We start from the raw sequence: 13280 nt of genomic DNA, 5'->3' as shown, positions 1-13280 counted from the left end.
GAAAAGTATGGTTTTTTAACCTGGTTTTAAAGGTGTTCAGTGTGGGGGCCTCTCTCAGGTCCTCAGGCAGGGCCTATATAGGTTACATATATGGCTATACATACAAATACCCACACACATATACACATTTATTAATATTTATGGCAACAGAAAGTGTTTATGGCACATACAATAAAAAATAATTTAGCCTACTGCAGACACTCAAAGAGCATTCAATATTAATTGAATTGGAATTTATATTTGTTAAAATGAGTGTTAGACTGCTGCAAACATAAACTATGACTGGGCTGCAGCTCATTGGCAGGCGAGCGACAGAATAACTTTCAATTTCGATTTTAATCCAGGAAAACAGGAGTCCGTCTGATGTGCGACAGGACTGATTTTACAAAAAGCCGTAAATACTATGAAGCTGTAGAGGAGGTTGGGGACAACTGGAAAACAATATATAACTTGTACGGGTCGATTAAACGTCTGGTTACCGTTTGCTGCTACTTTTATTCCCTGACTTCTCGGATATCGTCTCTTGTCGCTACCTGAATCCTCGCAAAGTGCATCGACATGCTGGAAGAAGCAGGACCTGAGTGGTTATCAGAGGAGGTGAAAACCGGAGTAAGTAGCTCAGGTTTTAAACATCTAATTGATCAGGACGAGAAAGCTTGAATATCTTCGAGAGACTTGGTTGCCTGTTTATATGCGCAACACTGCACACATCCACATTTTGCAGAAATGCAGTCTACATGCGGTATAAACAAAAGAGGAAAAAAAAACTGCATTATGGTGAGTTTTTTTTACCCCTGTGATTTCAGACAACCATCCTTGCCATAGAATATAATGGAGGAGTTGTGCTGGGATCTGACTCTCGTGTGTCTGCTGGGTAAGTCAGTGTGTGTGTGTGTGTGTGTGTGTGTGTGTGTTTGTGTTTGTGTTTGCTTGCATGCATCTGTGTGTGTGTCTGTCAGTATTAAGTTTAGTCATTTTTAAACCTTTCAAGCATTCTTTTGCCTGCCTCTTCTCTCCAAAACCCCATTTCCATCTTTCCCTTTTATAATTATTATCTTCCCTTATTTTCCTCTCCGTCTACCCCCCCCCCCCCACACACACACACACACACACACCTCCTCCATCTTCATCCCTCCATCCAGAGCTTCAGTGGTGAACAGAGTGATGAACAAGCTGTCTCCCCTCCATGACAAGATCTACTGTGCTCTGTCAGGCTCTGCAGCAGACGCCCAGACCATCGCTGAGATAGTCAACTACCAGCTAGATGTTCACAGGTAAATACAGGTGAAAGTAGATCGATGGACCGATATTGGCCTTTTATTTAATATCAGATATCAGCCTGTCAGTGTCATCCACTGCTGATATGATGGAGGTTCCTCCCTCACTACAGCTACATAAAAACAGTCTGTAAACTTGCTGAATGCAGATTTATTGTCTTAGCACATCTTATTCATTCACGCATCACATGTATCCCAGAGTTTCCTCTACCATTGAATAGGTGCAGTGGAGAGTTTTAGTGTCCCATGATGGTCTAACTGCTGTTTCAGAGGGTTCTCCACCCTGCTAAGAGTAAGATTCTTGGCGAAACACTGGATACTATACAGAAAATTTCACTGAATGCTAACACTGAACATATCTTTTTTGGCTAAATGCTGAAAATGGTCAATTTTACAGTAAAAGTATCAGCTATTGGCAACTTCAGTCTAAAATAGCCCATATCCATAACCTTAAAAAACCCATATCAGTCAAGCCCTAGTTATATTCCACTGTATTAGAACCATGACCAACACAAACAGATTTCTGTTGCATTCAGTAATACCTATAGGGCTTTTGCTAATCACACAGTGCAGAAGTTGGCTGTTTCAGTGCCAGCCTCCACTCATAGATTCTGTACTGCCTCATGCTGTGTGGAGGAGCTCCAGGTCCATAACATCAGACATCATCCAACACCCTTGATTGCAACCAGACACTCTGATTGGTTCATACTCTCAAAGCACTGACACCACTGACTCATTCAAAACTGAGTTGTGAACAGAATTAGCATTTATTGAACAAGTCTCCTGTCCAAACTTTGAGAGTCAGAGACTAGACTGTAGCTACTTTCTCTGTTTGAGAGTCTGCTACAGCGTGTTGTTAATGTCTCCCTGTGTCAGTGTTGAGATAGGTGAGGACCCCCAGGTTCGCTCAGCTGCCACGCTGGTGAAGAACATCTCATACAAATACAAGGAGGAGCTGTCAGCGCATCTCATCGTGGCCGGCTGGGACAGAAGAGCGGGGGGGCAGGTCAGTGAATCAAATGTTGCTGCTGCAGCCTGGAGGTTTGAGGTTAGAGGGTAGAGAATCAGGCTTGTAACCAAGAAGTTACCCGTTCAAATCCCAGGATCAGCTGGGAAAAACTGTGTGGAATTTAATGGGCAGCACTCCCTAACACTCCCTCCGCAACTTCTGCTGAGGTGCCCCTGAGCAAAGCATTTACTCCTAACTGCTCCCTACAAAACCAAACCTCTTAATTTTATCACTGAAATGTCCTTAATTTCTCATTACATAAACTTTAATTATCCGTTAAAAATAACATAGCTTTAAAAAAAAAAAAAAAGTAAGGTTAGTATCATGGATTTATAAGGGATTTATTCTTGGGTTGGTTTGTGGAGACACTAGAAATTAAGGGATTTTTTTTATGCCTTTTGTGCATGGTTTGGAGTTATTAATGGGAAAGTTCCTATCTCCCTGAATTTTACATTAAATTAGATTAAAGTAAGCAGTCAACATTAAGGGGTGTTTAAGGTGGTTTTGATGGGTCTTCTCCATTAATAACTCCCTTAACTGGTTTTAAGGGGATTTTGCATGAATTAAGGGGTGAATTAATGTAATTTTAAGGGATTACTGGTTCGTAGAGGACCAACAGTAGAAGACTGTGGTTGTACTGGGCAGCTCCCAGGTGTGAATGTGTGTGACTGTATGAAACTGAAGCAGGGCGTGGCTGAAATAGAGCGTACCGTTCAGTTTACCTTCTCTGGATGAATATATAAAATGTTAATTTCCAAAGTTGCTTTCCAATACATGTGATCTATTTTGTCTTTGTTACATAACAGGTCTTCCTGTGTAGCTCAATAGGTAGAGCATGTTATTAACACTTTCAGAGTTGAGGGTTTGATTCCCACTGGGGCCACCCATGCCAAAAAAGTATGCACTTGTGGTACTGTAAGGCACTTTGAATAAAAGGGTCCACCTACACAGCCTACTGTATGGTATAGGAGTTCATACATTCCTCCTCTCTCCCTTTGCCCTTTGACCTCTCTCAGGTGTTTGCGACCCTGAGTGGCCTCTTGACAAGACAACCTTTTGCAGTCGGTGGTTCTGGCAGTCGTACGTCTACGGGTTTGTTGATGCCGAGTATCGCAAAGGCATGAGCAAGGAGGAGTGCCAGCAGTTTGTTGTCAGCAGTAAGTGATTTCCCACAAGTTTTCTTTTTTGTCAAATGGAGTGCAGCCTATGGAAGCCCATTCCCCCCACTCAATAAAATAAAAAACGACTCAATAGTGACTTTATATCTCAGGGTTCTGACTTTATATCTCAGGATTCTGACTTTATATCTCATAATTCTGACTTTATATCTCAGGATTATGACTTTATATCTCAGGATTATGACTTTATATCTCAGAATTCTGACTTTATATCTCAGGGTTCTGACTTTATATCTCAGGATTATGACTTTATATCTCAGGATTATGACTTTATATCTCTCTCTGACTTTTTTCTCGCACAAAAAAAAGTCAGAATTGTGAGATATAAAGTCAGAATTGAGTCGTTTTTTATTTTATTGAGTGGCAGGAATGAGCTTCCATAGAAGCCTGTTCAAAAAGAGACAAAGAAATGTGGCAAGTAGTAGTGATTGCTATACGAAAAGCCATTATGATATTATTACATGGACATGAACGTTGTGTATTGTGTCTTATGCAAACTAGGCCTAGGCATGTCATTTGATCCATTGCTCCTGTCTCATCCCCTCATCTATTCTCTCTCTCTCTCTCTCTCTCTCTCTCTCTCTCACACACACACTCTGTCTCTCTCTCTCTCTGTCTCTCTCTCTCTCTCCCTCTCTTCCCCTAGCTCTCTCTTTGGCAATGAGTCGTGACGGCTCCAGTGGAGGCGTGGCCTACATCGTCACCATCGATGAACACAGCACAGAGGAGAAAGTCATTCTGGGAAATGACCTACCCACCTTCTATGATCAATGATCAATATAAAGTTTTGAATTTGTAGAGCGCCCAATCACTACACTATGCAAAGAGTGTAACTAGGTATTTGTTTTCTTCATATATCCCCGTGACACACACACACATACATGTAACTAGAGTCTGAAATTACAACAAAAAAAATCTGCTAAGAATAGTTAATTAATTAATTAATTATGATTATTATTATTAAATAATTAATACACAATTTTCCTAGAAATATGTCACCCCCCCATTTTCAGTGCTATTTCTTGTATAGAATCAGGTATCTTGTGTGTTCATTTAAAACTTGCTCACTTCATCATACAATGCATCAAGTTTGTAATTCATCATGAAGTGCAAGAAAATTAAAAATTATAAAATAAAATTTAAGCTTCAAAATAACATTTTGAAGCTTGTGGCAGGTGAGCCTTATTGATTTACCTGCCAAAGACAATTTTATTGGCATTTGGAGCTTGGCATTTTGGACTCTGCATGTAACTCTAACATGCTTATGCATCTTACCAGAGGGGCCAGGGCAGAGGGTGGACAGTTTGGGTTCATGGTCTTGCTCAAGCATCATACCTGTGAGCTTCCAGGACAGTCTCTCTAACCATCAGGCCACTGTACGCCACTTCCTTCTTCACTGTCATTTAGAGAAAAAAAACAGTGTATCTTAAACTGTCGCTGGGGCCGCTTCACTTGGGTTAGAGTACTAATATTCTGTTTCAGTCCTTTGGCAAGACTAAATTTACATGTAACATACATAACATGCACATCCCCTAACCTAGCCTGAGCCTCTCTGTGGATAGGCTCACACAAGCACTCCCCCACTTTCCCTGTCATTCACAACAGTAGTTGGCTCTTTGTGGTCATCAGTCTGAGAAAAAAAGGATACCAAAAAAGTGAAGGACATGTAAATTAATCTTATTTGTTTAAGGGGCAGTATAACAAATTAAGACATTTAGTAGTCCTACCAGTTAAGGAAATTACCTTTTTTGTCTACAGTCAGCAATCTGTTTTTCATCCCAACATTCACTTTCCCCAGGCTATTTTCCAGCCAACTAGATTTTTAGAATAGATTTAGACCTCCAGCTGATGGTTAGTCACCTGCTTAAGTGGTTAGTGGTACATTGGACAAATTTAGCAGCCACAGCTTAAATTTACAATCGTATGTATTATCATAGTGGATGTATTCACAATGAGTTCCCACATATCGATGCCTATTATGTGAGCTTTTTAAGAAAATAAAAGCAACGTGTTGAAACTATTTTTAAACTACTGTTTTTACTTTTATTTTGTACTCTTGCAACTTTTCTTTACAATGAACCATCGGCCAATAAGCAGGCTTTTCTGTTGGTATAACATTGCCTAAACAGTTTATTGTATACTGAAGGTTATGACTGCAGTCTTCATCCCATGATGATGCTGATGATGGTAGTTAGGGGGATGAGGATGAGGAGGAGTATGAAGGTAAATATCCTACTGGAGTCTCAGAGTTTCAGGGAAACCCCTGGTGCTTGTAGAAAATGAAACTGAAAGTAGATGAGAACAAACATACCGGTGCTAGCCGCAGTCGAGGGCATACGAGGACGACTGACACGGATAAAATGGCAGATTACAAAACAACAATAACCCGTAAAGTTATTGCTTTAACTTTAGCAGTTTGCGTCGACCTGTCACTGTTTTACGCAGTGGGGTTTGGGGTGAAAAGTCACAGCGTGTCTGGAAACCTCGCGCGTCTCTGGGTTGTTGCGGCTCTCCGGTGCTCGGCACTAACTGCTGTATCTCTGCTCATCCTGGGACCGCTCAAACCGGTACTAATTCGTTATATAGCTGCACACAGTCTCCTTGCTGCGGTGTTTGAGACCGGGATCAATGTGCTGTACGGGGGCAATGAGCAGAGCGCATGTGGGTTGTTGGCGGATATACACTCCTGGCTTATGTGTACGGCAGCGTCGCTGGCTGCTGCCCTGTTTTGGGAAATCAGCATCCCGGGCACCGACGATGAAGCGGCGGGGAAAGAGAAGAAGCAGAAGGCCAGGGTGCTGTTTGTGAGAGTCCTCCGTCTGTACAAACCCGACTGGGCTCTGCTGCTCGGGGCATCGGTGTTCCTGTCACTTGCTGTTATCTGTAAGTTGGCCGAATGTGATGATGGTGATGATGATGATGATGATGATGTTGTTAAGGGAAAGCGAAGCAGAGAGATGATGTTAATCATAATATAAATCTTATTTTTTTATTTAGGACATTGAATGTAGGCTAACCCAACGTGATCTGCAGATAAGTTTAACAGTTCTGGGTCATGGAAAAGAAAGGTAGCTCATAACAGAACGATAAGCCAAAGGCAAAACACCAGACGTAATGGATAAAAAGTGGAAAAAGTATGTATAGAATGGTTTTAAAAAACATTTGTTAGATGTTTTAATTGAAGCATTACCATTAAGTTTTTAACATGGATGGACACAGTGGGAATAGAACCAGCAACCCTGGCAGAGTTGGCGCTTTGCTTTATGATGATGAATGATGATGATGGTGATTTGTGTGTATGCATCTGTACCTGACTCTGTGTGTGTGTGTGTGTGTGCTCAGGTGAGATGTTCATCCCATTCTACACTGGGAGAGTCATCGACATCCTGGGCGGTCAGTACCAGTCTAATGAATTCCTCACAGCAGTCTTCTTCATGGGCCTGTACTCACTGGGAAGGTAAGACAATGTATTCCTCTTCATTCAGCAGCAGGCTTACAGCAGTAATAATATGTGTTTGTGTAGCACTTATCCTAATAAAGTTATAAAGTGCTGTTAACTAATATTAGTGTGCAATATGTAAAGGATTTGGGTCAGTGAACTGTCCATGAGTTTTAATTTTTTCCACTGAAATGAAGGTTCTCTGTCAAAAGTTATTGATGGTGTTTGTGTGTGGATGCGTGTGTGTATATGTGCGTGTTTGCATTTTTATACTTGTATTTGCATGCATATTTGCATATTTTTGTGTTGCATATTTTTGTGTTCATTTTTGTGTCTTTAAGCATGCACATTTTTTGGTATGTTTTGTATTTATGAACGTGTGTATGTGTGTGTGTGTGTGTGTGTGTGTGTGTGTGTGTGTGGGGGGGGTGCAGCTCTATCAGTGCAGGCTGCAGAGGGGGTCTCTTCCTCTGTGCGATCAGTAGCTTCACATGCAGAATGAAAGTCAAGCTGTTTGGGGCGCTGACCAAACAGGAAATTGGATTCTTTGAGGCCATAAAGACAGGTAAGGCTGTTATACTATAATGTGTAATCATATAAATAAATAAATAAATTTGTCACTGCACACACTGTTCATAGAGAACACATGGTAATTATGCGTGAGCTTTATTTTAATTATCGGAACAAAACAGAAGAGAATAGCATAAATATCCGATGACTGCCCAGCCCAGCACCATAATGTGCATCATCATGTCAAGGGACATCAGCCTGATGAGCAGAGAAGTGACACAGAGCAGGACAGGACAGGACAGGACAGGACAAAACAGGACAGGACAGGACAGAGCAGGACAGGACAGGACAGGACAGGACAAAACAGGACAGAACAGGACAGGACATGACAGGACAGAACAGAAAAGGACAAAACAGGACAGCACAGGACACAACAGGACAGGACAGAACAAAATATGACAGGACAGAACAGGACAAAACAGAGCAGGACAGAACAAGACACAACAGGACAGGACAGGATATGATATAACAGGACAGAAAAGGACAGAAAAGGACAAAACAGGACAAAACAGGTCAGGACAGAAAAGGACAAAACAGACAGAAAAGGACAAAATAGAACAGGACAGAACAGAACAGAACAAGACAAAACAGAACAGGACAAGACAGGACAGGACAGGACAAGACAAGATAAGACAAAATAGGACAGGACAGAAAAGTACAAAACAGAACAGGACAGAACAGAAAAAGTCAAAACAGAAACAGGGCAGGACAGAATAGAGTAGTACAGGACAGGAAAGTGCAGGACAGGACAGGACAGGACAGGACAAGGCAGAAGTCAATTTCTATTTTGCATAATTGTTGGTGTGTTGTGAAGGTGAAATCACATCCCGGCTGTCCAAAGACACCACCCTGATGGGAAGAACAGTGCCTCTGAACGTCAACGTCCTGCTGAGGACGTTCATCAAGACCCTGGGCATGATCTCCTTAATGATGAGTCTTTCCTGGAAGCTCACATTCCTCGTGCTGATGGAGACGCCCATCACCGGCCTGATACAGAACGTCTACGACATACACTACCAGGTAAAACCATCTTAGTACAAATTATAGTTCCCATTGATTTGAGACAAATTATTTAAGATCAATTAATTGGGATGAAGTTGGGAGATTTTTTTAAAATTCTCATTTGCATTGCTATTTGTTTTCCCCAGAGACTGTCCCAGGCAGTGCAGGACTCGATTGCTCGGGCAAATGAAGCAGCGAATGAGGTGGTGTCCGGTATTCGGGTGGTGCGCAGCTTCCATACAGAACAAGGCGAGGCCCGTCGCTATGACGACCGGTTGATGAACACACACACCTTCAAGACCCGCCGGGACACCGCAACGGCGGTTTATCTGCTCTCACGGAGGGTGAGATGTTTGTAATTTTTTTGTATAATGGTGTGTTGCAAGTGTTGATCCTGTCATTGTAGATCACCTCATGTAACAATGTTTGCTTCTATTTCTGTTTCTGTGTGTGTGTGTGTCTGTGCCCACATAGCTGACAGGGCTCGGCATGCAGGTGGCCATGCTGTACTATGGCAGGCTGTTCATCCGGAGGGGTCAGATGACCACTGGCAACCTGGTTTCCTTCATCCTCTACCAGGGAGACTTAGGAGACAACATCAGGGTATCAGCAATCAAATACATTATACTGTGAATTCCATAACACTCTCTGGGGTTGTAGTCAGGGTTAATACCAAATAGTGGTGACTGCTGGTTTTTGCAGTAGCTTTTAAGTTTGTCTGTTCCAGCAGACAACAGCAGCTGCTTAAGGCTGGGTGACCCACCACACCTATTCAGTGAAAGGGATACATTAGATATCGATATTTAGTATATCACTCTAACCATAGTACTGAGTACTTTGTTTGGTGGACTAAAATTCAGTCTCCTGCTCTTGTTAGAGTGCTAAGATATGACGGGTTTCATTCTGAAATCTATGTATTCACTGTGGGAAAAGAAATGTTACCTGAGGTTCATTGCTCAATATCTAATCTCCCCTTTCTCATAGTTAAAAATACATTTTATAAACATACGTGTACCTGCTAAGAAATAAAAAATAAGAAATGTTCCAGTGTATGCAATGATGTAGTAGCAGATTTCAAGGTGGGTAATCTCCAGTCAGTGATCATCATAAAGCAAACAAGCACCAGTATAAATGCAGTATGAAGTATAAATAAAAATATATATGTACCAAAAAAGGTGGATGAACTCTATTTAACAAACCAAACGGTGGATACTTCATCCCTGATTGTATGTACTAATGAAAACGCCTCTTTTATAAGTGATTAATTCAGTGACCCTGACCTATTACCGTCCTTCCAGACACTGATCTACATCTTCGGCGACATGCTGAACTCGGTGGGGGCTGCTGGGAAAGTGTTTGAGTACCTGGACAGAGAACCTAAGGTCAGCTCAGAGGGGAAACTCGCACCTGATCACCTGACAGGACACGTCAGCTTCCACCGCCTCTCCTTCGCCTATCCTTCAAACCCCAATAAAACAGTGCTGCAGGTGAGGTTTGACTGACAGCTTATGGTTCTTCAATCAGCTTACAATTCTTTAAAAAAAAAAAAACCAAGAGTAACAAGAATGAAGGAAAGAAAGAAATAGTGTCATGGGGCTGTTCCCTGTTGGTCAGTATCTTTCAGTTTATTTTAAGTTAAATTAAGTTTTAAGTTAAGTTAATTTATTTACTTTTTATTTATTCATTATATTTGTTTTAGACAGGATGAAAATAGGGACAAGGAAAAGGAAACAATCACACTTTCATCACAATTTACTCTTTTTTTACTCTTTTTACTCAATTTACTAGGTTTATAAAAATATATTTCACCCAGATTCTTACAGTGATTTATAAATTCATAGTCAAATTAATTACAGTGGCATTTACTTGAATAGGAAGTTGCAATGGCAGTTTATTTACATCCTGTCTCTCACGTCCTGTTATATCCTGTCTCTCTATCCAGTGTGTAAATACAGATGTTGATCGTTGTCTCTCGTCATTGTCTCTTCCTTGTGTCAGGACTTCTCTGTGGAGCTGAAGCCCGGTCAGATGACGGCGCTGGTGGGTCCGTCCGGAGAAGGAAAGAGCACCTGTGTGAGTCTGCTGGAGCGATTCTACGAGCAGCAGAACGGAGAAATCCTATTGGACGGTCAGCCGCTGAAATCCTATGAGCACCGCTTCCTCCACAGGAAGGTAATGCACAAGCGAAAATGTCAATCTTCAGTGCTTTTTGCATATTTTTCCTTATTTATTATTCCTTCATTCAAGCTGATGAGAGTGTGTTTAACAGATAGCCGTGGTGAGCCAGGAGCCTGTGCTCTTCTCTGGCTCCATCAGAGAAAACATAGGCTATGGCCTTGCTGACTGCTCATTGGATGAGATCCAGGAAGCAGCGCGCAAAGCCAACGCCCATGACTTCATCAGCCACCTGGAGAAAGGCTACGACACAGGTAGACGAGATTCATTTACCGATAAACAGATTTAACTTTCCCTCATGCTATTTAAATTGTTTAAGAGCCTGCTTTGGGTGTTAGAGGAAAGTGGGGTGAATGAGAGCTGAATTGTTATTTGGTGTAAGATTTATTAAGATTTTATTTATTTTGAGGATTCATGCAGATTTCATTATGCTCATTAGGGCTCTCATGTAGAAGAGAGCTAATGCCAACTCCTTGATAAATTAGGGACATTCATGTTTTTCATGCTGACATAAAAATAAAGACTTTTATACGTTTATTGTGACTACTGAATGAATATATAAGTCAACATATTTTGAGAGTGCTGACTATCCCTCTAGTATTTAGGAGTTTTTAGACCCTTAGATCTCAGGTTTTCGAGTTGAACCCCTCCAGCCTCTATTGATTATGGTTTTGTCATATTGTCTATTTCTCAGAGGTGGGTGAGGGAGGCGGGCAGTTATCCAAGAGCGAGAGGCAGCGGATTGCCATTGCCAGAGCCCTAGTCAGACAGCCGCAGGTCCTCATCCTGGATGAGATCACCAGCTCTCTGGACACTGACAGCGAAGCCAAGGTACGTCACTGCATCTTCTAACACATCTTTGTTTCCTCGAGGGCCAAGAGGCTGCAGGTTTGTATTCCAGCTAGACACGGCACCAGCTGATAGAACAACTGTTTGGTTGCAATGAAAAGCTGCAGACCCTAACGCTAACCCTTGGGCCTCCGTGGCACACGATTGGAGACGATCTAAGAAATGTTGGCTGCAAATATGCAACAGTGGTCTCAATAATACTTGGTCAGTATTTAGTCAATATTTAGTAAATATTCAAGAAATTCTGCAGAAGTGTAAAGGTGTGCTAATTGCACTTGTCCCTGACATCATTGCTCAGGTAATAGTTAAAAATTGTCCTATTGAGACCAAGTTAATGCACAGAACATGCTTGCTTTAGGGCTATAAGTTAACAATAGTTCAACCAGAGTATCTCACCTCAAAAAGGTTTATATTTGCTGAACAACAAGCTCCATGAGCAGTGCTTCCCCTGAACATGTACTACTACTAATACTTTATTTCATTCACAGGAAAACTCAGTGTGCTTTACATGCAGAAAAACAATGAAAATAGAAGAAAGAATGTTTTAAAATAGTAGACAAAACAACAAGAAATAAAATATATATAAAATGTGCTAAAAACACATATATTTAAAATATTTAAAATTTAAAATATAAAATTTAAAATCAGGAGCCTTAGGAACTGATACCATATTTCTGTCAATGGCTCTGTGCAGGTTCAGCAGGCCCTGGCTTCTTACCCCAACCAGACCCTGCTGGTGATCGTTCACAGGCTGAAGACCATCGAGAAGGCACATCAGATTGTGGTGATTGGACAGGGGACGGTTCAGGAGCAAGGGACTCACCACGAACTAATGGACATGAAAGGCAGCTACTACAAACTGAGAGAGAAGCTCTTCACCGAGGGAAACTCGCCACAGTGACTCAATACTGCCCCTCTGGTTATGCTGTATTGTGATGTGCTGTGATGAGCATTTTTCAGTATCTCTGCACTGTGGCTTGACAGCAGCACTATAGAGAGATGCCTACTTGTTAGTGACAAACAATTCAATACGTTAACTTGATAAAAAATGTTGTAGACATTATGAGAGCAAGATACTATATGTAAAAAAAAGTGGCATTTATGTAAATATTCAATTCAGATTGTTGAATGTTGTGTTTGTGTGGACACAGGCACTGAAACTTTGACAATGGATCAGCATGTTTTGTTTTGATTTGTTTTTCTTTCCAAAGCTTTTTGTATTTTAAAGCTTTACATGCTGGGCTAAAACAGTTTGTTCCATTGTAACTCTGTGGATAGTATACATTTGTTGGTATTTATTATGTTGACTCCAATTTTGCTAAGAAATGGCATATGCTGTTAATTTAAGCAAACAAATTTAGTGTCAAAAGTTTCTGTTCGATGTTAAGTTAGATGTCCCCAATGTTGTTTTATTTGTTTCTGTGATCGGTTTTCTATTTCATTTAGTTGTCTTTGGTAAAGATGAATAAAAGTCTGACAGACAACAGTTGTGGATGTGGATTGTGTATTGTACCACAGATTATATAGATAGATAGATAGATAGATAGATAGATAGATAGATAGATAGATATGCTATTTATAAAATTCAATTCTCTCAGCAGCAACAAACTTGGGAAACAATGATCAACATTAAAAACCTCATGTCAGTGTTCTGAAGGATCATAAACCTTAATTTATGATGATAAGTACCTATAAAGCAAAGGTCGCTTTATAGGTACTTCCCAAATTAAAGATTGATCAACAGTGTCATTTTGGATCTTGGTCAATGACTTCATCCGGCA

At 41.0% G+C, this 13280-nt stretch overlaps 2 protein-coding genes across 2 annotated transcripts; both read left to right on the top strand.

The window, feature by feature from the left end:
- The first annotated feature begins 357 nt into the window (after positions 1-357).
- Positions 358-5478, top strand: psmb9a (proteasome 20S subunit beta 9a). Its single transcript, XM_071532480.1, is given in 7 exon segments — positions 358-609; positions 807-874; positions 1143-1274; positions 2154-2283; positions 3303-3363; positions 3366-3443; positions 4111-5478. Coding segments are annotated over 7 exon segments (648 nt in total). The 5' UTR covers positions 358-558; the 3' UTR covers positions 4239-5478.
- Positions 5479-5807: 329 nt separating this feature from the next.
- tap2a (transporter associated with antigen processing, subunit type a) lies at positions 5808-12976 on the top strand. Its single transcript, XM_071532481.1, has 11 exons — positions 5808-6347; positions 6807-6921; positions 7338-7468; positions 8288-8493; positions 8622-8819; positions 8950-9078; positions 9774-9962; positions 10474-10647; positions 10745-10904; positions 11345-11481; positions 12194-12976. Exons 1-11 carry the CDS (start codon positions 5825-5827, stop codon positions 12398-12400), a joined length of 2169 nt encoding a protein of 722 aa, XP_071388582.1. The 5' UTR covers positions 5808-5824; the 3' UTR covers positions 12401-12976.
- The last annotated feature ends 304 nt before the right edge of the window (positions 12977-13280 follow it).

Source organism: Centroberyx affinis, unplaced genomic scaffold, assembly GCF_046629955.1.
Source record: "Centroberyx affinis isolate AG114_WGS23_722 - 3 ecotype Tasmania unplaced genomic scaffold, CSIRO-AGI_Caff_v1 ptg002192l_1, whole genome shotgun sequence".
Taxonomy (NCBI): Eukaryota; Metazoa; Chordata; class Actinopteri; order Beryciformes; family Berycidae; genus Centroberyx; species Centroberyx affinis.
This window is presented reverse-complemented; position numbering and strand designations above follow the sequence as displayed.

Bases quoted from the DNA above. Each gene is read 5' to 3' on its own strand.
- tap2a (XM_071532481.1), top strand. From the start codon at position 5,825: ATGGCAGATTACAAAACAACAATAACCCGTAAAGTTATTGCTTTAACT. The intron at 8,820-8,949 runs GTGAGATGTTTG...GTGCCCACATAG, and splicing joins TTTATCTGCTCTCACGGAGG to CTGACAGGGCTCGGCATGCA. The intron at 10,648-10,744 runs GTAATGCACAAG...TGTGTTTAACAG, and splicing joins ACCGCTTCCTCCACAGGAAG to ATAGCCGTGGTGAGCCAGGA.